Source organism: Myodes glareolus, chromosome 20 (genome assembly GCF_982192425.1).
Source record: "Myodes glareolus chromosome 20, mMyoGla1.1, whole genome shotgun sequence".
NCBI lineage: Eukaryota > Metazoa > Chordata > Mammalia > Rodentia > Cricetidae > Myodes > Myodes glareolus.
Genome location: NC_142045.1, coordinates 46046439 through 46073222, shown reverse-complemented (window position 1 = coordinate 46073222; position 26784 = coordinate 46046439). Strand labels below are relative to the sequence as shown.

The 26784-nt window shown below is 34.0% G+C and overlaps 1 protein-coding gene across 10 annotated transcripts in view; it reads left to right on the top strand.

Moving 5' to 3' along the window:
- The window catches only part of Bltp1 (bridge-like lipid transfer protein family member 1), a 182171-nt gene that overhangs the window by 98769 nt on the left and 56618 nt on the right, over positions 1 to 26784 (top strand). For 9 of the 10 annotated variants that reach the window (XM_085682396.2, XM_085682395.2, XM_085682390.2 and 6 more), the window contains exons 46-57: positions 1275 to 1450; positions 3467 to 4173; positions 4668 to 4913; positions 6969 to 7062; positions 9565 to 9615; positions 12150 to 12356; positions 13469 to 13707; positions 16049 to 16293; positions 18711 to 18816; positions 24237 to 24334; positions 25463 to 25648; positions 26566 to 26734. In XM_085682396.2, coding sequence (XP_085538522.2) covers positions 1275 to 1450; positions 3467 to 4173; positions 4668 to 4913; positions 6969 to 7062; positions 9565 to 9615; positions 12150 to 12356; positions 13469 to 13707; positions 16049 to 16293; positions 18711 to 18816; positions 24237 to 24334; positions 25463 to 25648; positions 26566 to 26734 — 2524 coding nt within the window. The remainder of the gene's footprint in view (positions 1 to 1274; positions 1451 to 3466; positions 4174 to 4667; positions 4914 to 6968; positions 7063 to 9564; positions 9616 to 12149; positions 12357 to 13468; positions 13708 to 16048; positions 16294 to 18710; positions 18817 to 24236; positions 24335 to 25462; positions 25649 to 26565; positions 26735 to 26784) is intronic. The other variant, XM_085682391.2, reaches the window with a different exon arrangement.

Sequence of the window (26784 nt, the reverse complement as noted above, 5' to 3'; positions counted from 1 at the left end):
CACCACAGGGAACCTATAGAAATTATTACTCAAGTCTAAGCACTGGGATAGAGCAGTTCATTTCTGAGCAGGCAAAAACACAGTACCATCAGATTAGGACAAGTTGTCAGACTGAACAAGAGATCAGTAGGTTATAGATGAGGTTAAGAAATCAGGATATAACAAATAGTATGAAATTAATTAGTATAGCCTTGTGGAAACAATGGTGGATCCTCAAACAATTGACCCCGAACTGCTATATGCTTCAGCACTCCCACTGCTGACATAAGTTAAAAATTTCTTGCCATGTGCCAGACTAAAGTAAAATTGTTTGAATATTTTTCATACTAGGCTTTCACATCTTCACAAGAATGGCATGTATTCTTAAGTACAAAGAACCTAGGACATCTGGAAATCTGAACTTGAGTCTCAGAGCATAAACTTACCTTCTTTAGTTTGTTTTGATAGGACATTTTAAGCTTCATCTAAGGGATAAGGTGCCATGAATTACAAGGAGCTGGGAAACCACTGTATAGCATTCAGACATAGGATATGGAGAAGGAAAAAGAAATAAACATCAGAGAGTTGATAATTAAAGTATTATGGTACTCTTATTAGACACATGTATTTGCTTCTGTGACATTAAGTTAGCTGGAGATTTCATGGGAGTTATGCACTTCTGTAAGCATTTAGAGAAGGAAACTTTAAAATATGTGTTCTAAAACATGCTAAGTGGCAGATATAGCCAAGTGATAGCATTTAAAAATGGGATAAGTGTTCATAATACAACATGTAAACTGTTTTTATATTATTGCAAGAATTGGTAAACTATTATTGAACCGTATATATTGATTTTTAGTTGTTTTGGCTTTGTTTCCACTCCTGGAAATTGAACTCATCTAGGCAAGTGCTCTATTACTGAGCTGTAGCCCCATCCCGTTTTAAAATATTATTTTGAGATAAGGCTGGCTTTGAACTCATTCCACAGCCCAGCATACTTTGAATTCATATTCCTTTTGACTGTCTTCTCTATTAGCTGTGATAATAGGCTTGAGCCACAAGGCTGGGTACTAGTTTTGTTTTGTTTTAATAGAAGTACGCTGGGTATTCATAGACTTTTTAAAAAGCATAAGTGAATATAAATTATTTAAATCTCAGGGAAGATAGAGCTAATCTTTGTTTTCATCTTTTGGTTTCATTTCATTTTGTGGTAATAGATACTGTGTGCTGGGCTAAGAACAGAAGTAAACAATGAACAATTGATTGTGTTAATATGGTTGTTTGATGTCTTCTAGGTTGTTTTTAAACCTCTTCTGAGCCATACTGGGATCCAGTCACAGGACACAATGCCCCTCTGTTACCGGATGTACTTTGGAGAACATCTTTCATTTTCAGGAACTTTGGACTGCCTCAGAGCAGATATTGTAGATTCAGACACAGCTAAAGACAGGAAAGGCAAAAGAGCAAGAAGGTGACATCATAGTGTATAAAATTTTAACCAAGAGTTATAATTAATTTTAGTAACAATGAGAAGTTAATTTCTAATTAATAAATGTAATAACCATATTTTGTTATAAATATTTTGTTGATTTTATTAATGGATCAAATAGTCTATTTTAGACATATTTTGAAGCATGTACATGAGGTATTCTAAAGTATATCTATTGATAAATGCACTCAGCATTTATATGCTTAGCTTCAATAGTAGAGTTTTTATGACTCTTTGGTTTTAATCTTTGCACTTACAGTTTATTCCTAACTTACCTTTGAATCAACTTTTAGCAGATTTGTGTAGTCATGGATCTATTTATATATGTATGCATGTGTCTGTATGGTTGTGTGCACATGTGTATGTATGAGGGTGGAGTGTACACATGCAGAGAGACCAGAAGAAGGTGTCAGGTATTCTCTGACATTTTCTACCTGTTCATTTGAGACAGAGTCTCTCCCTAACCTGAGATTAATATTTTGTTAGCTAGACTGGAAGTTAGCAAATGTTAGAAATCCTCCTACTTCCTTAACCCTTAGAGTGGGGCTTACAGGTTTTCATGGGATGCTTGCCTTGTTGAATGAGTGCTAAGGTCGATGCCAGTCCTCATGATTGCAGAGCAGACACTCTTAGTCACTGAGCTACCTCTCCAGCCCCTCAGACAGTATTAGGACTAGAGTAAAATTCATATTGATAGCACGGCCATCAGAAACAAATGCACACATGTGCACTAAAGATAGGAGCTGTTACTGCCATTCTATGTTTTCATGAGTAGTTCTTCCGTTTCCTTACTGCCTATTAATAGGTTTGATTGTTCTTTTCAGAAGTTGGAATTTTACTTTGGGTATATTCTTATACCTTGTTAAAATACAAAGAACACCTTAATATGTTACAAAAAACATTATCAGAAATGCCACCTTTGACCATTTTGCCTTTCCTTAACTCACCTTACTGCTTTTGTTCTAAATGTTCTTCAGCATGTACCCAGAATTCTTTTCTCCTTTTCTCAACTCTTCTTCCTTTTGGTCATCATTATACACTTCAGGTTTTTTGGTTTGTTTATTTTTTTCTCGGAGATTTGTTATTGCCCCTACCCCAGTTTTGGATTATTTCATATCTTTTTAGTCTTCTGTTTGTTCTAGTTCTCAGTATAGTGTTTCCTTCTGTAACCACATGTAGAACATTGATAGTCAGCAACTTGTGAGTGCCTGTATTTGTACATATTATACTATAGTTTGCCATATATTTTATTAATAAATGCTATTACTCAGTAAGGAATTACATGTTCTAGTTATAAACTTAAATTAGTTTCTGATTTTTTAAAATAAGAATATAGTCTCTGTTTAATTTGCTCTGTGTGGCAGTATACTCACAGTGCATATGAAAAAAGAGAGGAAATACTGCTTTACTTGAGATTTGTTATTGTTGATAGAAGTTTAGTGGTTTTTAAAAATAAAATGTTTAAAGTGATCGTAATTCTTTCGTAGAAGTTTTTAGATAAGTGAAGGGTTTATAATAATTTTTGTGTAAGATTTTAGGAATTTTTAGTGTGGTTTTGTTTTAATTAGTTTTCATTTCCATTTGAAACTCGTCAGACCAAGCTATGAGGATTTTCTAATAGCAAATAAAATTATAATGAGTTGAAAATTTACTTAATCATTTAGTATGAGGGCCTGCTTCTAACTGATCTCTTGTTAACTCTGAGTTTCTATATTGCTGGGTATACTGTTGGATTATTATTTTATTGAAACTTTTTAAATTGAAAATGAATGATATTGACTTATTAGTAAATTTTAGTGTAAAATTAACAAGAAAAACTAAAGGCTGTTTGCTAATTCCTGAAAAGACTAGACTAGTGCAAACACGAATGTATTGAATCTCTTACTTAATGGTACATTTCTCCTTCGAGGTTATTATGTTTATAAATGCATAAGAATATGCTATACTAGTCTTCAAAAAAGGAAGTAACAGCTTTTTTTTTTCTTTTGAACATTTTAGGCAAGGCCATGTGAATCTTCCTCCGCTTGAGTTCAAACCAGCATTAATGTTGGAAACCTTCAGTATCAGTGCTGTTGTGATGGAAAAGTCAGTGTGTACTCCTCAGAACCCTACCAGTGCTCTTTCCTTTCACGATCTCAATAAGCGCTATTACAACACCTTCCACTGCAACTTTACTATTTCCTGCCAGTCAATAAGTCAACATGTGGATATGGCTCTGGTTCGTCTTATCCATCAGTTCAGTACAATGATAGATGACATCAAAGCAACTCAGACAGACATTAAACTTAGTAGATACACAGCTGGATCAGCTTCTCCTACACCTACCTTCAAAACCAGAAAACACCGGGATTTCCGTTCATCTGACTTCAGCCGTAGTTCTAGAGGAAGTCTCAATGGTGGGAACAGAGTAAATAATGCTAAGACCAAACGGACCAACAATGAGAACAACAAAAAAGAATCCCGAAACAAAAACTCACTAGGAAGGTCTGAAAGAAGAACTTCGAAAGTGTCTAGGAAAGGTTCAAAAGATGTAGTGGATCACATGACCATCCATATGGATGACTCAGATTCCATTACAGTGTCAGAACAAAGTGAGCCTTCGGCTGAGTGCTGGCAGAATATGTATAAATTGCTTAACTTCTATTCACTTATCTCAGATCCAACAGGAATATTGGAAAAATCATCAGAAACATTTGGACCAGCAGGTAACAGGCATTTTTATGATTTTTAAAATTTCTGTGTAGGAATGCTAAAGAAAATGATAGGTTGCTCATCATATTAATGGTATAAATTATTGAAATATAGAGAAATTGGTAGTTACCAAGGAGAGATAATAGTGCTGATACTCAGATATTCTATCTGTAAAGTTCCCATCTTCCCTGACTCTTAACATGAACTACTATAGTGAAATTTTATTTATGTCTTATAAATAAAGCTTGCCTGAAGACCAGAAGGTAAAACTAAGCCACTAGATTGTTACACATCCTTAGACTACTCTTTAAGAGATTTAGATAGACTAATTTCAGATATCTTTTGGTAGATACTAGGGGAGATATTGGAAAAATAGTTATATCATTTAGAGAAGGTAAAGGTCTAATTTGGAATTTGAAACCAAGAAAGCTAATGCAGTATTTAGATCATTCTTTATGTTGGTTGCATTTTTCAAATCTCAAACCATATACTTCTGTTTGCTGAAAAGGTGTTCGGAGTCCTACAGAGCCAACATGTAGAGTTGTGTTTGAGAATGAACAAGACAACAACAGTTTGACTAAGACACAGAGGAAACGTAGTCTGGTAACCTCTGAGCCTCAGCATGTTACTTTAATCGTGTTTGGGATTGGCATGGTGAACCGCACACACCTCGAGGCAGACATTGGTGGGCTGACAATGGAGTCAGAGCTGAAGAGGATCCATGGCAGTTTTACTCTTAAGGAAAGAATGAAAGGTGTGGTGCTTTTATGGTGCTGTGATGTTGCTTTGTGAAAGAAGTGATGCCAGTTGTTGCAGAAATTCTGCAAGTTAGTCAAGATCTGTGAATAGAGGGAGCTTTGATACCTAACAGAAGGAAGTCCTTGGGCATGGGCTCATTAATGTGTGATGCTGAGTACCTGTTCACTAGCTTGTCTTTGAATGCCAATAACAGGTTTCTGATGTCCAAAAATTGAATAAAAAGTTAAATTTGTAAAATATTTGCTTTTCCTTACTACTTCTTTAGAAATCTTATAACCTAATACTCATTTTAATATTTAGAAAAGCTAAAAGCTTTATAAAAATTCTATTAGTGGATGGAAAAATTCCCCTCTATTAATGAAAATGTGCCATTCATCTAAAAAATGATAATAGAAAATATCATATTAAATCTAGGAGAACATCTGCATGAATATAGTCCATAACTTTGTGGTGCGGGAGAATTGTCTGTATTGTGTCAATCATGTTTTAAATAAACACTGATTGGCCAGTAGCCAGGCAGGAAGTATAGGCAGGACAACCATACAGGAAGTAGAGGTGGGGCATCAAGAAATGGAGTATTATGGGAAGAAGGAAGCTCTTTTCACAGTCCTGCCCAGACACCAAAGAAGCAGGATGTGACCTGCCCCACCAAAAAAGGTACTGAGCCATGTGGCTAACATAGATAAGAATAATGGGTTAATATAAGTTATAAGAGCTAATAATATAAGTTATAAGTTAATATAAGTTATAAGATCTAACATAGATAAGAATAATGTGTTAATGTAAGTTATATTGGCTAATGGGCCAATCGGGTTATAAGTTATGGAGACCTCTGTGTGATTTTTGGGGGGCTTACTGGCTGTGGGAACTGGGCAGGACAGAAACCCCAACAAGCAGGCCCCTGCTGTTACAACTTTGTGTATCACAAAAAAATAATTCCACCAGATATAGTCAGTTGTAAAATATCCCCCCAGTTTCAGAAATTTTTGTATTGCACAAGAAAAGAAAATTATGAATGAATGTGTGTTTTTGTTAATTTTGTGGTTATCCAATAAATAAATCTAAATTTTGCATTAAATACCCATCTTTGACTGTTTTGTTTCATACCCTGATTATGAAACAAAAGTCAATCAAACACTGATTTTGCATGAAAATTTATGTGAGATTAAAAAAATTATTGCAGAAATGAAAGATTATAAAGATTATTGCTGAGAGACATGCAAACACATTAATTCTCAAATACAAAACAAGGGATGTGTGGTGCACATACTTCAGATGGCTACATTGAAGTAAAATTTTCTTTAACTTCAGTGGTTTTAAAATTAACCAGTTTTTTTTCTTCTGTCTTAATTAATATAAGAGTTATATTGGTTCTTTTGGTTAGAATCTGGGAGATGGACAATCTCTTCTAATTCAATTGGTTTAACATTCCCCAAGTTTTATCAATAGTCTTTACACGAAATTTATTCTTGAGCCTAGCAGTTCTAGTTCTTACAAACATAGGACAAAAAAAAATCATAATTGTGTGAAAATGACTGATGTTAAAGAGCTAATTGTTATTTTTATAGCCCCAAGACAGTTTAAAATTTATTCATTTCAAATTGTATCATAGGATTTATTTAAATGAAAAAAATGCTAAAAGAGAGAATCAGGCAAAATGTTATGTTTATTTTATTTAGTTTTGTAAGTAATAAGTATTTTAAAACCATAACAATTATATGGACCAAGAGTAATAGTTTATTTGATTTCTTTTTTACGTTCAAAGTATATCTGTGGTATAGACCATTTAACACCATTAAATTATTTAATTCATGAAAGCTTGTTAAAGTGCATTTTTGTATAATTCCAGTTTTCGTATAGACTCTATATGCGCATATGAATACAAAAAAGTAAGCTGAGGAAGTTTTCTTAAGGCAATTTAACATTGAGTGCATTTTATCATAATTTACAGTTATCATTTGTCACCAAATATATTATGAATAAGGTAATTTTACTATAAGATACAATGATATTATTTCGAGAACTCAGAATATTTTTTCTCATATTTAAGATGTTTTACATCAGAAGATGACGGAGACGTGTGCTACTGCTCACATTGGTGGGGTTAATATTGTGCTACTTGAAGGGATCACACCAAATATACAGTAAGTGTGTTTACTTTTACTGTTTTCTTCTACTTCTTTGTTACAGCTTATAGAACACTTGGAATTCCTTGAATGAACTAGTACTTGGTTTAATTTTGAGATTTACACAGATTTCTAGATACTGTCGTTTAGAATATCACCTAATAGGATATGAGGGCAATCTGACTGCAACATCTGTCACCCCATTGATCTCCAGTGTTGATTTGATTGATCTGGTGTCTCCTTCCTTCTTCACCGCCAATAGAGGAGAACCAGTTTTTGGTCAAGAGTATAAAACAAGCTGCATTCCTCGGCTAGAACCGCCAAAGAAGCTTCCAAGAATATCACCTAGTAAAATATTTTTGGAAAAAATAATTGATTTTGCTCTCCCTTCTTACCCTAAATTCACCTCTGTTTAAAAATAAGAAAGAAATAAAAAATGAAAAAGCCCAATTTTTAGTACTTTGTGAGGTAGTCTTATGGGAAAAAGATCACAGTACAAATTTCTCTTTAGCATGTAGGTTGCAAGTTTTCCTATCATTTAAATAGTTAATTAAAATTACAAAACTAAAACTCTTAACTTTATACTAAGGATTAAGTAACTCACTTAATTTAATGAATTACTTACTTTATTAGATAAGTAATCATTACTCATATTCACCTAGACTTCAAATTTGTCATTTTGCATTTAACAAACTTATCAGTAAATCCTTTGAAATCTGTGTTACAGTATAAATTAAGCCTTTTTAAAAGAGCATATCAAGCTGGTGTGGCAGCTCACAACTGTAATTCCAGTACTTGGGAGGTTGAGGCAGGACAGTACCACAAATTAGAGGCCAACTTTGGCTATATATTGTGTGCCAGGCTACCCTGGATTATTTTTTTCTTAAAGAAAAAGAAACATCAATGACAACAAAAATCCAAGTAAATAAAAACCCATATATTATATTTCAACTCTACTTTGTTTTCTTCTTTTTTTAATATAAGTTCTATTCTTGGATCTGGTCAGAATTATTTTGATATTGATAACATTTGCTCGTGGTATTCCAACACTGTCTATCAAGATTGCATTTAACCATATGGCATTGTTTATATCTTTGGCAGTATTTGCCTTAATTTGTAATTTGTTTTTAGTGGATCAGTTTTGCATTATAACTAAAATTGTTTGAATAGTTAAGGTCATATTTTGAGAATTTGTTCCTCTTTGATGGGATAACTAATATCATGCTAATGTTGTCCTAAAATATAGCCCTCAAACTAGCTAACCACTAAGTAGAAGATTTGGCTACTACTATAAAACTTACTAATAGATCAGCTAGTAAACATAATCAGTTACAGTTCTAGTCACAGTGTTTTGGAAATTGGGGTAATGCATACCTACCTTGGGCAACATTTTAAGTAGATATCTATAAACAGGCCAGGGCCTGGTAGAGGAGGTCCCTTGCCCACGTAGCTTAGACCTGGAATCATTGACAGTTTATTTCTAGGAGCTTTCCAGGGTCCAGATTCCACTTACTAAGCAGTTGTCGTTGTCTTCTTCTTCTTCTTCTTCTTCTTCTTCTTCTTCTTCTTCTTCTTCTTCTTCTTCTTCTTCTTCTTCTTCTTCTTCTTCTTCTTCTTCTTCCTCTTCCTCCTCCTCCTCCTCCTCCTCCTCCTCCTCCTCCTCTTTCTCTCCTCCTCCTTTTCCTCCTCCTCTCCCCCCTTTTCCTCCTTCTCCTTCTTTTTCTTTTCTTTTTTTTTTTTAAGGGATTAGGAAGACAAGGAAATCCCCATGGTTAAAACATTATAGAATAATATTTAGTTGTATTATGAAACCCCTGCTGTGGGTTAGGAACTGATTATCAGTTTCTTTACTTAATCTCAATGCAGTTCTGTGAGCTGAGGTGATTTTTTTAGCTCTACTTTATAACATAAAAAGAAGTTGAGATTTAGAAAGATTAAAGTATCAGCATAAACTGTTTAAAGTAGTCCAGTCAGAAGAGTCCCAAAGCTGCACTGCTTCCATCTTCCTCTCTCATCTGCAGAAAATCATTACAGAAAGCACACTTCATGATTGTTCCATTGACTCTAAGCCATGTGTACTTTTGCCTCTTCCCAAAGCAAGCCAGATTCCCTTAGGTGTCCCCAGTGCTAGCTTTATCTTGTGTCTCATTGTCTGTGCTATCTCTCAGCTTGTAAAAGTTAACATGTATTTAATGAGGTTTTAAAAATACAAAATTGATATTTCTTATCAGTTTTACTTGAAATGTAAAAGTTACTCATCTGTTACTGCCAACCTCTTAGAATTAAGACTTTTTCTTAACATTTTTTGAATTTATTCTTCAGCATTGTATTTCTAACTGCAGCTGAAAGGAAATAGAGTGGGGAAAGGTAGTTTCAAAAATAATTTGAAAAAATTTTAAGAACTGGACATTAGACATTAGTAAAGTTTCCTGATATGCAGTCCTGTTGTAACTCACTTACATATGAATGCTGATTGCTTCCTTTTTGTTTTCCTGCTTTCCCTTGAATCTGCATCTGTAGATTGGAGGATTTTCCTACATCTCCTACAAGTACAGCCAAACAAGAGTTTCTGTATGTCATACTATTTTTCATGACTTGCGATTAATATCATACTGTATAATGTTTATATTATCTTCATGGTATGTGTATAGCTAGCTACCATTTCAAAGCTTTATCATAGACACCAGTAGTTTAATACATATTAGTAGTAAATCACAGCCTAAGTGAGGCTGTCTCTTAGGTAAGACAGACTTCTAGTGTGTGTTGCTTGTGTTTCTGTAGACATGTTACTGTTTGGTACTGTAACAAACCAAAAGAAATTCACTTGGTGAGTTTTTGTTAATTACGAAGTAATTTTTAAAAACTAACAATACAACTTGCATGTTTCAGCTTTCTGATTTTCTTTAATGGGGATATTTTAATATCTGGTTGTCAAGTTTTATCTATGGCTTTTGCTATATGCATATTTATATTTTGAGTATCTTCATTTAAACTATCGTGTATATGATATTTTGTTTGCAGTCACATGTCACATTAACATTTTACTTAGCATAGTTATGTCTTTGTTCATTTTTTATAAATTTTAAATATGTTGACTAGATAGGTGACCTATATATTATGTTTCCTGTTGATACGATTATCATATTTTATGAAATATGTTTCATTATTGATAACAAGCCATAGACAAAACATCATTTGTTAAAAGTCTATTGTTGATATTAGTATGTTTGGTTTCATTTTATGAGCCAACTAAAAGTATTAAAAATTGAATTTTAATACTGGAAAATATCCTGTGTAACATTAGTGGTTTTTTTATGCCTTTTGCTTTTATAGAAAAACATAAACAGAACCACATTTAGTTCCACTCAGACATTACCTAGATTTTTTCATTTTATTCACTTTCTCTTGATACTTAACAGAAAATCAATATTGACTTTATAGAGAATGCTTTTAGTGGCCAAAGATCGCATCTCTGAAGAAAATATTTATGGACTTGAATATTATGTACTAGAAAGGCTCCAGGAAGGCAGTAATGGAAAAGTGAAAGGTGGTCTTTGTTGTCATATCATCATGTTAGGCTACCCTGTTCTATTCTTAGGCTTTCTGCTGAGAGAGACAGTTATCTAGAATACAGTTGCTAAGTGGGAAAGATTTCCCAGCTTTACGTATTGACTAAATAGCTTATGATCATGTCACACATTCCACATTGCTATTGTAGAAAAAAGCAAACTGATTTGAGGTAGTCAGCACAGGCCAAGTTATGTAAATTAATATCCTCCACCTTCTTTCCTTTTTTATGTTTGAAGCCAATTCGAGGAGGCAAGGCCTGGAGGGAGTGTAGAGATTGAGACAGAGCTACTAGATTGGTGTAAAGGTGATAAATTACAGTGTAAGTTAGGCTCTCTACTGTTGAACGGGGCAAATCTTCAGTCTTTGAAATCAAAATTTCCACTGAACCACCTTAGTAGAGGCCTGTGAGCTTTCTATTTTAAATTTTGGTTTAAATTGAGAATTAAGTTTTGTACGTTTTCTTATAAAATCTTAAATGATTTTTAGGCAGGCTAACAGGTTATAAAAGTAGATGTGAAAAATAATGAAGATATATTGATTGTTTTCAACTTATACTTTTACTATATGTAAAGAACTAATAAAAGTTCAATGCACATTGACCTAAACTGTTGCTCTTGAATAAACATCAGCAAGATTTGTGATGCAGATAAAGGCTTTCCAGAATTAAACAGCATGATGATTCTGCACTGATGAAATTCAACTAGAAGTTGTAGAGGATGCTCTTGTCAGTCTTGAAAGAGATGTAGAGAGACCTGGGATATGAATTAGTGTGTAGGTTGTTAGTATGAGTCCTCTGTTTGCAGTTTTGTTATTTTTAAAGAGAGTTAGCCTCTTAGTTTAAGGTACACATGTTTATTATTCAAGGAAGAAATGTCAAGTCAAAATCTCACTTAAAAAAATGATTAAAAGTTTGAACCACACTTGTTATTCCCACTGTATATACAAAAAGTTCATGACAGATGTCCACAAAGACTGACCAAAGAGTCATGGAGAGTGCAGTTTACAGAGCACCAGAGCTACTGTTCAGTCTGGCCTCATCACACCAGGGCCAGTTCCCACTCCCTTTTCCCGAGTTCAAGCAACAGGCTGTCTGCCTTCTATTTCTTTTAACAGAGTAGATGATTGTTGGAATTACGTGTGTGTTCTTTGATTATATTTTAGAAATATAATAAGTGTATTTTTCTTTTTGTATTGTGTCTGTCGCTTTAGATCCCAAAAATAAATTGGAGGATAAAAGAGGATTCTGAGTGAGAAAAAAAAATCAAAATGGGATTTTTGTGTGTGTGTGTATTATATATATAACGATGTGCTAATGTTTGTGCTTTTACTCACATTAGTATTTACTAAAGAAACAATAGACTTTTCTATGCAGTATAAATTTAGTTTCTTTTTAAGATCTTTTAAACTAGCTTTTCATATTCTTGACATATGAATGATCTATTCTAACTCATTGAGTAAGAATATATTATATTCTTGGTATTCTTCCAAAATTTTCATTTGTCTATGTTTTAACAGTCTTTCTCCTCTGTTGCTAGAACTGTGGTGAAATGTAGTATTGCCAAGTCCCAAGCCCTCTACAGTGCCCAAAGAGGGCTGAAGACAAACAATGCTGCAGTATTCAAAGTAGGAGCTATCAGTATCAACATCCCTCAGCATCCTGCTACCTTACACAGCATGATGGTTCGAAGCTCTCATCAATTATCCAAACAAATCTCAGACCTTATTAGACAGCCTTCCACAGCGTGAGTTATTTCATTTTTTATATATTCTGTGACTATACAATAAAATATACCTTTTATTTTTGCCGTGATAGCAGAGGTTTGCCCGAAAATGAGCAGTTATTTTAAGCATTGACTCTCACAGTAATGGGACTGGTAGAGTATTCAAATGACATCATGGGAGAATCATAGTGCATATCATTAAAGTATTACATCATCATGGCCCTGTCATTGTCTCATGCTAAATAGGGAGCATAAACATAAAGTTTGAGAGATTCTCAATTTTTATTGGCATCATCAAGAATACCAATTAGCTGGACAGTGGTGGCACACACCTTTAATCCCAACACTTGGAAGGCAGAAGCAAGCAGATTTCTGTGAGTTCGAGGCCAGCCTGGTCTGCAGAGCAAGTTTCAAGACAGATTCCAAAGCTACACAGAGAAACCCTGTCTTGAAAAAGAGGGGAAAAAAAAAAAAAAGCTGGGCAGTAGTGGCGCACACCTTTAATCTCAGCACTCAGAAGGCAAAGGCAGGTGGATCTCTGAGTTCAAGGCCAGCTTGGTCTACAAGAGCTAGTCTCAGGACAGACTCTAAAACTACAGAGAAACCCTGTTTTGAAAAAAACAAACAAATAAATAAATAAATAAGCAAGCAAGCAAACCAATTTTTTTTTAAAAAAGTAAATTAATGAGTTCTAGACCTGTCAGTCCTTGTTTAATTTTAAGAAATTGCAGTGGTCATTTATAGCCTGCATGGTTTTATATGTTCTTTTATTGTGAAATTACTGTTTATGATTGAAGATGGACTACAATGCCATATAGCATTTTAAAAGGCAGTAAAATGAGACCTTTTCACAGTATCTCTCTCTCTCTTTCTGTGTGTGTACATACATGATTGCTTTTCCCCATCCTATAAAGTGATGAAATAGCATGTATTTTGATAGTCTTGATGGTTTTTTCTACCATTTTTTAATCTAAGTCTTTAGTTCTCATGTTAATAAGTTATGACATAAGTTATTACTCTGTCTGTTTTTCTAGATCATTATTTATTAGCTGTTTTTCCACCGAGAAATCCACTAATTTTATTCAATAAAATAGTATTTGCTAATAGTTTTAATGTTTTCTTTTGGTTTATAGCCCACAGCCTATGAAAGAAGATATTGCAACCCCACTGCCTTCCGAGAAAACTCCAACAAGTGTTAATCAAACTCCTATTGAAACAAATGAATTTCCTCAGCTACCAGAAGGTTTAGAGAAGAAGCCTATTGTTCTCAAATTTAGCGCCATGTTAGATGGCATAGCCATTGGAGCAGCACTCTTACCATCACTGAAAGCAGAGTACAAGATGGGGAGAATGAGAAGTCATGGAATGACAGGTAATATTGAATTATGAGTCTAACCACATAAAACTGATGGTAATTTTGAAAAGAAAGCATTTTGATGAAAAGGTGAAGCTCTTAAAAATATGATATTAAAAAATACCTAAATAGCCAGGCTTGGTGGTAACCTTTTAATCTCAGTACTAGAGAATCAAAGACAAGTGAATTTCTGTGAACTTGAGACTAGCCTGGTCTATGTTGTGAGTTCAGAGCAACATAATGAGACCCTCTCAAAAAGTAACAAATAAATAAACAAACAAACAAATAATAAATAATTTGATCATTCAAATTTCAACAATGATATTCTTTTATAAATTTTATTCATGTAGCCTTTTATAATTTCATTTATGATTACAATGTATTTTGATCTTATCTACTCCCCTCATCCCCAACTTCTCCCAGACACTTCTAAATCACCCTTCAATATCTTACCTTCTTTTTCCCCCCATTTATAAAATGGTTTTAATCTTCTTTGTCATTTTTGCCTTGTCTGAATTCTAGTTTTTAAGGTATAATAACATTTTACTAATGAGTCTGTTTGCTGTGTTTTTCATAGGTTTCAAAACCTTTGTCATTTTAACAAAAGTGATTTCTTTTCCTACTGTATTATGAAATTTCTGTGAAGAATAATTGGTTACTATAATTATACCTGTTGAAATAAAAATGTCTTTTCCTTTTCCTTGCTTTAACATGATAAATTAGTGCATTTAAAGCACTAATAGATCTATTTTAACACAGATATGTTACGTTAAGGATCCCTATATTACTTACTACTCCTTACATTTCGGAGTTTGTCGATTAAGAGAGTTTTCTGAACATTTCAACCTTTATATTACCAGAAATAGAAACACTCTAACGTAAGCTTTTGGATTTGGCAAAGTTAACATGGGCTTTCAACTATCAGAGGCAGTCTTATGAGTTTGTCCATGTATTCATGTCATTTGGAATCCATAGATTAATGGAAAAAGCAAGCCAGATAGTTTTCAATTTAGAACTGAAAAATTAGAACTGTTTAAGAACAGAGTGAACAGCTTGTTGAATATCCATACAAGTAAGAACCCAGAATTCTGTAAATGAGGAAAAAGGACACAATCAGTAAAAGAATGACACTGTAACATGAGGGCTGGCTTGTAGGGGTTTCTGTCCTGCCCAGTTTCTAAAGTTGTTAGGTCCCAAAGAAAATCACACAGAGTCTACATTAGATATAAAGTTATTGGCCCATTAGCTCAGGCTTCATATTAGCTCTTATAACGTATATTAACCCATTATCCTTATCTATGTTAGCCACATGGCTCAGTACCCTTTTCAGCAGGATAGGTCACATCCTGCTTCTTTAGTGGTCTGGGCAAGATTGGCGAGTCAGCTTCCTTCTTCCCAGAAATCTGCTGTTCTCATTGCCACACTTCTACTTCCTGTCGGGTTGTCCTACCTATACTTCCTGCCTGGCTACAGCCAATCAGTGTTTATTTGAAACATAATTGACAGAATGCCGAGTTGTCCCCCACCATGACACATTTGATTACAGATGTGTGATAACTGAGACCTAGGGTTGCTTTGATCTGGATGAATTTTATTTAGTGATCCTCACAGTAGAGATAGTAGGAGACAGACCCTACCTCTTGAAGCTTGCAGTAGCTAGTCAAAGGTATACTTGGTTGTAGCAGTTGTATAAGAGGGAACTGAGAGAGTGGTGGTCTGCTGTTTATGAGAGGAACATTACCTTTATCAATGTGTAGTCATAGGTATATACATTGAACAGTGGTAGAGTTGATGTCAGTATAACTTCTACCAATTCCTCATGCCTACATAGATAACTAAACAGTATTGGCAAAATAATGGAATTGACTATTCATTAATATTTGCTTGACCAACTCTGCCAGTTAGATTTAACACAACATTGAGCTAAAATTTGCAGTTTATTATTTAGCCTCTTAATAGTTATTACGGCTAAAGGAATATGTGCTTAGTATTTCAGAATTTGGGAGTTGTTTTTAGCTTGAGTTGTTGTAGTATAGCTCCTCTACATGAAGGGCAATGTCTTTCTGTTCTCCCTTCTGTGATATACTAAATCTGTGTCTTTCTGCATATGATACAATGCTTGGTACCCAGTAGGCTTCATAAATACTGCTGTATTGCTTAATGGTACTTGCTAATTCTTAAAGTGAGTGAATGTACTTGTTTTAAGATAAGGAATCTCTCATATATAAATTTTAAATATTGCTTTTATGTATATCAAACTGAGGGATAATAAAACATTTTTCTTAAGACATCATTTTTGGAAAAGTGAAAATATTAATGCATGCTTGTATGGCTATATAATGTTCCTTACTTCTTACAGGTGCACAGACAAGGTTTACATTTGAGTTACCAAATCATAGATTACGTTTTACTTCAAAAGTTTCTGCAACAGATATGTCAACTATCCCTCCTTCTGCAAGTCTTAATCTTCCACCTGTTACCATGTCAGGGAAATATATCATGGAAGAACATGATAGTTACTCAGATCAAGTGTGGAGCATAGATGAGCTGCCTTCTAAACAGGGCTACTATTTACAAGGGAATTATCTACGTTGTGTAGCAGAAGTAAGTTTTCTTTTAAAGTTACTTTTATCAGTTTTTGTGTTTTTAATATTTAGATATTTGTGTTATAAAATATTTAATATTTTATATGTAGTGATCTAAACTTTGAAGGTTATATGTTAAATTGTTTGTTCATACAGAAAATGAAATCCTACTGAATTTATTGAAACATGCTTTTTGGAACAATATACTAATAATCTATTACTTTGTATTTTATATATTAAATTTCAAGTCCATCATGACAATGTTTTTATGGCTTATTTGATTATAAAAAGGGAATTGACAGCTAAGAGCAAGAGTTTTATATGTTTACTTCTATGATCCTTTAATTAACTTTGAGTTAAACATTCTGTTCTCTGTTTTAAGTGGGGGACAAACTGATTTTTAATATGGTTATATGATTTAAAACGTAATTATTTGTCATGTTCTAAAGGTCATATGGAAAAATAAAACAAATTAACAGATTCATTTATTATTTAAGACAGAGTTAAAAGCTGGCACTCCTGACTGACTCATTATTTCTTTCACCTCTATGTATAACTATCAAAAACTTCAAAAACATGACCTACCTTTTTCATTTGGTTTGAAAATCTATAAGAAAGCTCTTTGAGTTCAATAGAAATACTATAACTGGGAGAGACACATTTAACTATGATACACTTTTTCTAAACTGACCTTCACACCTAAGAGTTTGGATTTCTTTTAGTTTTTAATTTCATTTGTGTGTCTGCATGTGTATGAGTGTGCGTGTGTGTCTGTCTGTCCATCCACGTCCATGATACGTGGTTGGAAATGGGATGCCACAGTACACATATGGCGATCAGATGACTCTTTTGTGGAGTTTGTTCTACTTTATCTTGGTTTTCGGGATAAAACTCAGGTCTCCAGGTTTTTATCATAAGCTCCTTTGCCCAGTAATCTACCTAGCCAGGCCAAGAGTTGAAATTTCTGTATTTGAAAAACAAGTATATCCAAGTGTACACAGGATTCTAAGAAGCCAAAGATTGATTGAAGTAGGAAATTTTATATGGCATGTATGCTTTCCACATAGAAAAATGAGTGGCAAAAATAGTTGAGCAGTACTAGTAATGATGCTTCATTTCAAAGAAAGTAATTTTAAAGCATTATATTTTTTTTTATGAGAAAGTAATTTTTTTAAATTCCATTTCCGCCCCTCCCACTCCCCCCACTTCATCTCCTCCTCCCTCTCCATCCCTAAGAGCAGTCAGGGTTTCCTGCCCTGCGGGAAGTTCAAATTCCTTCCCCCTCCCTCCAGGTCCAGGAAGGTGAGTGTCCAGACAGACTGGATCCCCAAAATCCAGTATATGCAGAGGAAACAAGTCCCAGTGTCATTGTCAATGGCTTTTCAGAAAGACTCCGGGCCAGCCACATTCAGAGAATCCGGCCACATTCAGAGAATCTGGTTGGATTGCGTCCTCATTCAGTCCCAGTCCAACTGGCCTTATATTGTATAATTCCATGTTAATGTTACATACTAAAAAGAAAGAATTTATACTCTAGGAAAAATACAATCTCAGATTTACCAAAAAGGAAAAGAAAATAATAAATTAATTTCAAAGCATATAAAGTTAAACTTTATTTCAAATTACCTATTTTATTGTGTCCTAATATAAATACACTGTAACTCATCTTTGTCCTGTCTGTACTATTTTGTGCAAGATAAAGTGCCTGGTGCAGAGTTGAAGGGATAACTCGTGGTTAAGAACATATACTGCTCTCCCAGAGTACCTGAGTTCAGCTCCCAACAACATCAGGCAACCCCATAGGACTATCACCCCTTTGGCCTGTGTGGGCACTTGCTTTCATATGCACATTCCCCCACACAGACAAGATATATAATTAAAAATAACAAAAAGAAATTTTTATAAATGTGTCTCCTGGTCTAATTAAGCTTTTTGTGATTTTTTTTCTTCTAAGATGACAAATATATTTTCCTCTTTTAATTTTTGATCAAAATATGAACCATGTCACAATGATAAAGTGCTTTAATCAAAAGAGTGCTTGAATCTATGTTTTTTTAATGGTCACTTAATAATTAGAAGCTGCTTTCTGCTTCATCTGTTTATTGACTAAGTCTGTCAGAAATTAATGCTTTGTACTAATCACAAGACACATGTTTCATATGATTAGATTAGGTATCTGATTGGTAATTCACTCTCATAAAACCCTAAGGTTTATAGTGGGCTGTTTTAGGAATTTTGTTTTTAATCGCTATAGCTTTAGCATTTAATTCAAATAGAATTGATCATTGGGACTGAAAAGCCCCTTTTCAATGCATTGTTATCATATACTATATAGATAATTATCTCCTTTTCCTAGAGTTTTTTGACTTTGTGGAAATGCAGTACAGTGTTAACATATTTAGTAGTACAATCTCATATTCTGATTTTGTTTGGCAGGTTGGCTCCTTTGAACACAATCTCACAACAGATCTTTTAAACCACTTGGTGTTTGTACAGAAAGTGTTCATGAAGGAAGTGAATGAAGTAATACAGAAGGTGTCTGGTAAGGCCGTCTGTGACCTAGCAGTGCAAGTGTCTATTCTTATTTGCCTGTAAATTTTTATGATCTGAACTAAGACCTAAGTGACACAAAAGTAAGAAAATTATATTGGTAACTAGTGTGTGTGTGTGTGTGTGTGTGTGAGAGAGAGAGAGAGAGAGAGAGAGAGAGAGAGAGAGAGAGAGAGAGAAGGAGGGGGAGGGAGAGGAGTAGGAGAGGGAAGAGAGGGAAAGGTGAGAGAGAAGATGCACATCCAGAAAAGAAAAGAGAATATCAACTTTTTAAAATTGTCTTCATCTTATTCCCATAAGCTGGGATCTTTCATTGAACCTGGAGCTCGCTTTTGTTATTTGAGACTGTAAAGACCTATATTTCAAAAAAGAAAACCTGTAGGCTGGTGAGGGGAGTCTCTATAAGAATCAATCACTTACACCAATCACTTACAAGCTGGGGTAATTATAGGGTAGACATGGCAGGAAGCAGAAAGTCGGATGAAAAGTTTCCTTTTTTGATCAGAAATGGACTTTTTCTAGGAGTGGCCAAAGAAATGACTAGTAGTGAGTCAAAGAATGTCAGATGACAGGTAACCATCTCTTATGTATGGCTGTTAAGGTTTGCAGAAGTGTGTATGAAAGAAATATAGATGATTATCAGGGGTAGTGGTTGGGGTTCAAAATGCCATGACTATGATTCACATTGGTGACTTTTGTTGTATGAATAGATGGAGAAGAGGGCACATTTTTTGTTTATGTAGTTCTTATCTACTTTCAAGATTAGCATCCTCATCATGGTTTAAAGACAGTTTCTAGTGTTGCAATCTCTGGAAGAGGATGCCATAAGGGTAGAATCCTTTAATGGCATCCAAGCCTGTTAGTACCTGTCTGTCTAGCTAACATTCACAGCTCATGAGTTGAGACCCTTATTAATGTTGAATAAGTCTGGCCTCTTCCAACTAAAATTAGAAGAATAAAGGGGTTTAGAGTCTTCATTATTGTTGACTTTAAAACATTGGAGAACAGTCAAAGGGACCCAGAGTTAGATTATTTTGGGATGATTTGAATATGGATCAACTGTAAATAAATATAGACAAAGTTAAGACAGTGACTGAATATAAAAGTCTAGAGAATTGCCTTACCACTAAGATTATACTAGATTTAACTCATTTTTACTACAGAGATACAGAGATTCAGGTGTAAAGCTGTTCACCAATGAGATGGTAGTCTTTGGCATGGTTTTAATCTTACTTTGTAGATCTTGTAAAGCAAAGGAGGCATAATCAGAATTTTCAGAAATACATAAATAAGAGTATGTCCATGGTTAGAAAAAAACAGTTGAGTCTTTTAACTTGATTAAGAGCTTTAATTTGATTAAAAACCTATGTTTTATATTATTATCAATTATTTTAACTTCAGTTGTATTTTCCTGCTGTGTGCTTAAGAATTTGCAGATGGCCAAAATTAATTACTTTCTTTTTACTGTCATGGACATTTCGACTCTGGTCCTCAAGATTTACTTGCACTTGGGAGGAGTCTGTCGTTAAGCCTTGCTTAGCTGCTCCATCTATCTGAGGATAAGTCAAAGGCCTTACTCGACTATGACTTCGCCTGGAAACATGGAGGAAATTTTCCTCTGTGTTGACCTTCTTTGTAGAATGGATATTAGGTACAGTCTACCTGGTGGGGTCTTCCTGTCGTCCCTGGAAAACAGGCAGGTGACTCACCAGGGCTACACTAGGAGTTGATCCTGGAAGACAAAGAACAAAAATACTGTGCCTCTTAATCCCTCTGTGCACATTAGTATAGGTCTCCAAGAAGTTACTGAGCACCCAAATTTGTTAACACCAGTTGAGTACTTTAACTACCATGTAATAGATAAAGTATGGGCAAAACCTAAGCACTTTTAAATAAACTTTGATTAGATACACATTTTGTTCTTTTGAGTCAATGCTTGTGTTACCAAGAACAAATAAATAACTTAAGAGAACATTTCTTAATTTGAATAAAGGTTTATTATTAGTGTATTGTACTTTGACCTTAGAAATTTATATGTATATATAAGATCTCTTAAATCTCATCTTCTACTGTCTTATATAACTTAAAGCCTTTATGGCTTGCTTAGACTTTCCAGCAAGAATGGCTCCTCTTAACTTTTTACATAAATGCTCGGGACCCAAACCCAGGTCCCTCTATTTCCACAGCAAGCCCTCTTACTCACTGAGGCATCTTCCAAGCCCTGGATAAATGCTTATGTCCATTCATCATTTCTTCATATTTTTGTTCTTTATTATATTTTTAGGTTATCATGCAAAGTAATGGGTTTCATTATGACATTTTTATATAGATTTCATTATACTTTGTTTTCGTTTGCTTCTCTGCCCACGCAGGCAAGCCCCCCTTTCCAGTCAGTCTTCCTTTTGCCCTTATAGCAGCATTCCATTGCCTTTTCCTGTACTTAGGAGCTCTTCCTTCCCCACCACAATAACCTGCTACTTTATTCATTTTCTCTTACAGAGAAGTTACTGCTTATTCTTTGTTTAACTAAGAACTGCGAAGACTCTGAAAAAGAACCCTATAGTTCTTACTTGGTCACACATGCATTATGTTAGTTGTGCCGTAAGATTATTCTAGAGCAGTGTTTCTCAATCCTCTAATGCTGAGACCTTTTAAAATGGTTTTTCATGTTGTGTTGCCTCCCCATCCATAAAGTTATTTTCATTACTATTTCATAACTAATTTTGCTACTGTTGTGAATTGTAGCATAAGTATTTTATATGCAGGATATCTGATATATGAACCCTGTAAAAGGGATGCTTGACTCACCAAGGGGCTATGATCCACAGGTTAGAACCTCTGCTCTAGAGTCATCTGGAACCTAATTTTGACTATAGAACCATGTCGGAGGCCTATACTGACGTAAACATTTTTATTAACAGTATTTTAAAAATAATACTCAAAGTGCAAGTAACGATACTGCGAATTTTTTTCTCTTTAGTATGTGATATACTTTTGTAATTCTAAGTAGAAATTGTCTTTATATAATTATCTTTATAAATTGTATTTCTATATAAAGGAACTGATATAAATCAATTTAAGTAGAATTTATGAGAGAAAATATGTGACTCTAAGTTAAATCATGAAGAAGTTACAAAGATGTGGAAATAAGAGTTATTGGACTTAGCAAACTTACACCTCCGTTAGGATGGTCTCACACACAAACACACACACACACACAAAATGAATGAATAAAAAAATGTAATATTAAAAGTCTTAGGATACTTCATGCATACATTATCACTGAGGACTTTATAATATCAGGATGACTTGAACTAGGGCTTGAATACATCTCTACATTTTGATTATAGAACCATCCAAAAGACAGGGACAGTCTCAGGAAAGAAAACAGCAAAAGTCATGTTCATTTGCTGTGATTAAATAAGACTTATGGGGGTCTAAAGAAAGTTAGGAAGACTTGTCATAGCTGTTGTGAGAAGGGGATCTTAGATCTGACTGAAGATGACAAGTTGACAGGTACACTTGACAGAGTTGAGGAAAACACCAAGAACCCACTAAAATAATGCCTCCCCCAAGAAACTCAATCTAATTTGGGAGATAACTATTGGGGTAAGTAAAAATCATGACAGAAGTGGATATTTTTTGACACATCACAAGAGAAAGAAAGACCAAGTTCTCATAATGATATATCAGGGAGAACTGATAAATGAGAATATTAGAATAAGAGTGACTATAACGATGTATGGTGGGCTGAGGTGAGCACGTGACACACTGCATGCACTCTCTTTGGTACCAGGGCCCACATAGATCTCTGCATGGTTGAGAATGCAGCAAATAAATAAGAACATAATATGCTTTGAAAAGGGAGTTCAGAGAATGGTAACATCAGAGAGTTATGGCTTAAATTCAAATGCTGAAAAACAATAATAGTGATTTAACATTTTAAAATTTTTCACTGAAAAGTAATGTAAAAACTTTCTTTTGGAATGAGTTAGCATGAGACTTCCAAATGTGGCATCAGATAAAGCCTTATTTAAGGAAATTAAGACATTTAAGAAACGATAATTTTTGTCACCTGAAATTTTGGTGGTAGCTGACGATTGAGACAAGAAGAAAGATGAAATAGTTGATAGCTGGCTGCAGATAAGGTAATCACTGATTTCACTAATTTAATTTCGTTAAGAAAGGTTTTTGTGGATTTTGGATATGAGGTAGAAATTAGGACCTGATGATAAGCAGAAGAGGAGAAAAAGTAGGTTTTCAGTTTTTGATCAGAGTTGTTGAAAGAGGGAAAGTATAAGCATGCAAGTATGCACTTAGCATATAAAGACACATAGGTCTGCACAGATTTATGTTAAATAATAGGTTCTGGTATTCTGAATATTTGTGTTCCTGTCTCAGCACACATGCCATTCCTTTTTACTCTCCTGCCTGTAGACATACACATATACAATGTGTGTGTGTGTGTGTGTGTGTGTGTGTGTGTGTATGTGTAAAAACACAGATATATATATCTCCTCTGAATCAGTCACTCTTTCTCTGTCTTACCTTGTACCTTCTGTAAATTGCAGCTTTTTTCTATACCTTTATTATTTTTTCTTTTCATATTGCAGTAGGATTCACAAAATTTGTTTTTATCATGATATTTATTGAATAGATTTTGGATCTCTAGTCTAAATTTTAAGAACCAATATTTTTTTCAAAGCAATACCTAGACTTTCCAAATCTGATTCTTTGTTAATTTGTTATGGCTATAGTAGAAGTAGTTTCTTCCTCACCTCTATAGACTCTCTGAGGTTATGCTAGACTCAAAGCTAAACCAAAGAAAAACATGTAGAAAAATATTGAGGGAAACCAGTAGAAATACATGTTATACCTTAAATACAAATGTATCACTTCCTATTACATGTTGCCTGTGTTCACAATGCTTTGTTCATAGAAACTTCACCACCAGGTTTCCCGCCACCAGTGTTTTTAATTTCTGGAGTAAATGTTTGCTGTCACATTCTTTATTATTAGCACATAGTTAACTATGTTGGTTTGCAGCATTTCTGAATGTAAACAAGTTCACATTGCTGATTAAAGAAATCAGTTTACATTTCGGCTTCAAATACATTTTCCAAGATATATGATCATGTGTTTGGCACGATTACATATTTAATGTTTTGCACTCAGTTGTAGCCAAAAGTCTGAGAAGTAGTAATGTTGTAATTCTTTATGAGATTCTATGAATAGTGTATGTTATATAACCTACTTCACTGAAATGTGACTTGGCTAAAGATTGCAATTGAAGATTGCATTAATTTATCATTTTTTTTTTACCAGAGTTTTTCTTTTTAATGTACAAAATACAGTCTCATTTTTGTCTGATAAGGACGTTTCTCTAGTTCTTCAGTACTTAACTTCTTCTAGGTGGAGAGCAGCCTATTCCTCTTTGGAATGAACATGATGGAACAACAGATGGAGATAAACCAAAAATTCTCCTGTATTCCCTGAATTTACAGTTTAAGGTAAAATTTACATAACAGTGATAACATTTAGGACTTTTTAATTAATTAGTGTACATATGTTGTGGAATATTTGTATAATATATAAATTGAAAAATAGGAAGTAAAACTATAATATAGTTTACTCGGGGAAAAGCTTTAACAGTTGAATACTCTATCAGTGCTTTGTTGGCTCCTCTTTATGTCTTCATTTTAACACAGCTGTGCTTTCAGCCCATGGTCTTGCAAATACACAGCAAGCCCTCTCTCACTGAGCTACATTCTCCATCCTTTTAAGGGCAGGCACCAAGCTTCCTGAAACTACCAGCCCTTTCCTTTTCCCTTTTGTTTTCTTCCTTCCTTCCTTCCTTTTTTTTTTTTTTTTCTGGACAGAGTCTCAGTTAAGCAGCCCTGACTAGCCTGCTAGCCTGCTGGAAGTCACTATATAGACTAGGCTAGCCTTGAACTCAGAGAGCCACCTCTGCTTTCCCAGTACTAAAATTAAAGGTGTGTGCTACCTTGCCTGGACCTTCTATTATTATATGTGCATGTTTTTTATGGATTTTTAAAAAAACTTTTAAATCTTTCTATATCAGATTTTTGAGATCAGCTTTATCTTCTTGAAAGCTATGTTATATTATATAGTTGAAACAGTTTAATTTGCTACATTCCAGTGAACATTTGAGATTTCCAGTTACTTCTTTTATAATTTACTCTGCAAGAATATATTAGATATTTGTTTCATTGATAATAATATTTTAGGGACTGTGATAGAATAATTACCTATACATGCAATTATCTGAATGAAATAAGGCTCTGGGTTCTATCCTCAGCACCAAAGGTGGGAGAACAGGGCATTGCTAAAAGCAAAACAGAAAACTATAATACTACTTTAAACCTTAATTTTCTCCTATAAAATATTTTTGTTTTTAAAAGTTAAATATTTACTTAATGACTTTTCAATTTTAATTTAACCTCAAAATACTAATAAACTATAAAGTCCTAGAAATGTAACTGAATTAAAGACTATTTTCCTTATGCATAACTTACACATTTTAAACATGACTTTTTATCATATTTTAAAAGATTGCACTTGAATAAGTCTGTAATTGGTTTATTTTCTTATTTTCCTTGTAACATGTAACCTGCTAGGGTATTCAGGTAACAGCCACCACTCCTTCAATGAGAGCTGTGAGATTTGAAACTGGACTGATTGAACTGGAACTTTCAAACCGACTTCAAACCAAAGCTTCACCAGGAAGTAGCAGCTATCTGAAACTCTTTGGTAAATGCCAAGTAGACTTAAATCTGGCATTAGGGCAAATTGTCAAACATCAGGTTTGTACAGACTATATTGTTATTTTCACTATTGCCTTTAAATTAATTTATGTGTTACAATTTAGAACTAAGTTCTAAAATTTGTATTTTAAATTCTTTTGGAAACTTAGACTTCTATAATTTTAATTTGCCATTTCATTATAGTTTTTTATTGTATTCTAGCTATTTACTGGTTAGTACAATGGCAATCTCATGAGACTTTATTCAGAATCTGCATGAACATTTGCTTATAATTTTTCAGTTTGTTAAACATTATTTTTATTTCACTGTCTCATGGTTTCATTAGTTAATATCTAAAGTGTTAAATTTACACCTTCCCTGTAGAACATTTGAAAATTTAACATGTAATGAATGATAAGTATTTAAAGTTTTAAGAAAAAGACAATAACTACTATAGTTCCCCAATACACAAAGTTTTACTGCTTATTGGAGTTATTTTCTGTTTAAATTTGACTAAATATGTATTTTAATGCCCCACCTAATTTTCACCCAATGTCATTTTTTAAATGCAGTTACAGTTTAAAAATTGATGTCTATATTAACCATGTTAAATTGTTATCTGTAGAAAAGATAGCTTTTTCAAATGGATACATATTTTGAGAGAAATGAAATAAATCTTATTTATTTTGATATATTTAATACATTGCTATGCTTAGCTCTGTTGGGTTTACTTGGCTTGCTAGCTCTCTACCACAGAGTCACAGCACAGCTCCACATTTGCCTTTTATATAATTCTTAATATTTTATCTTAAGTTTAAGCATTTGTGGTACAGAATGTAAGGTATCTACCATTTAATGGTTGAATTAGGGCAGTATACTGTAGGTCTTTTGTAGAACAATGCTATTAATAATGTTTGAATTGTTTTAGTAAAATTTTTCCATTATTTGATTTTGTTAAGCTTTGAATTTCATTTTAGGTTTATGAGGAAGCTGGTTCTGATTTTCATCAAGTTGCCTATTTTAAAACTAGAATTGGATTAAGGAATGCCCTTCGAGAAGAAATCAGTGGTTCTTCAGACAGGGAAGCTGTGCTTATTACCTTGAATAGACCAATAGTTTATGCACAACCTGTGGCCTTTGATAGAGGTAAGATTATGTCAACCATTATTGACTTCCGGGTGGTGGGCATGCTCTGG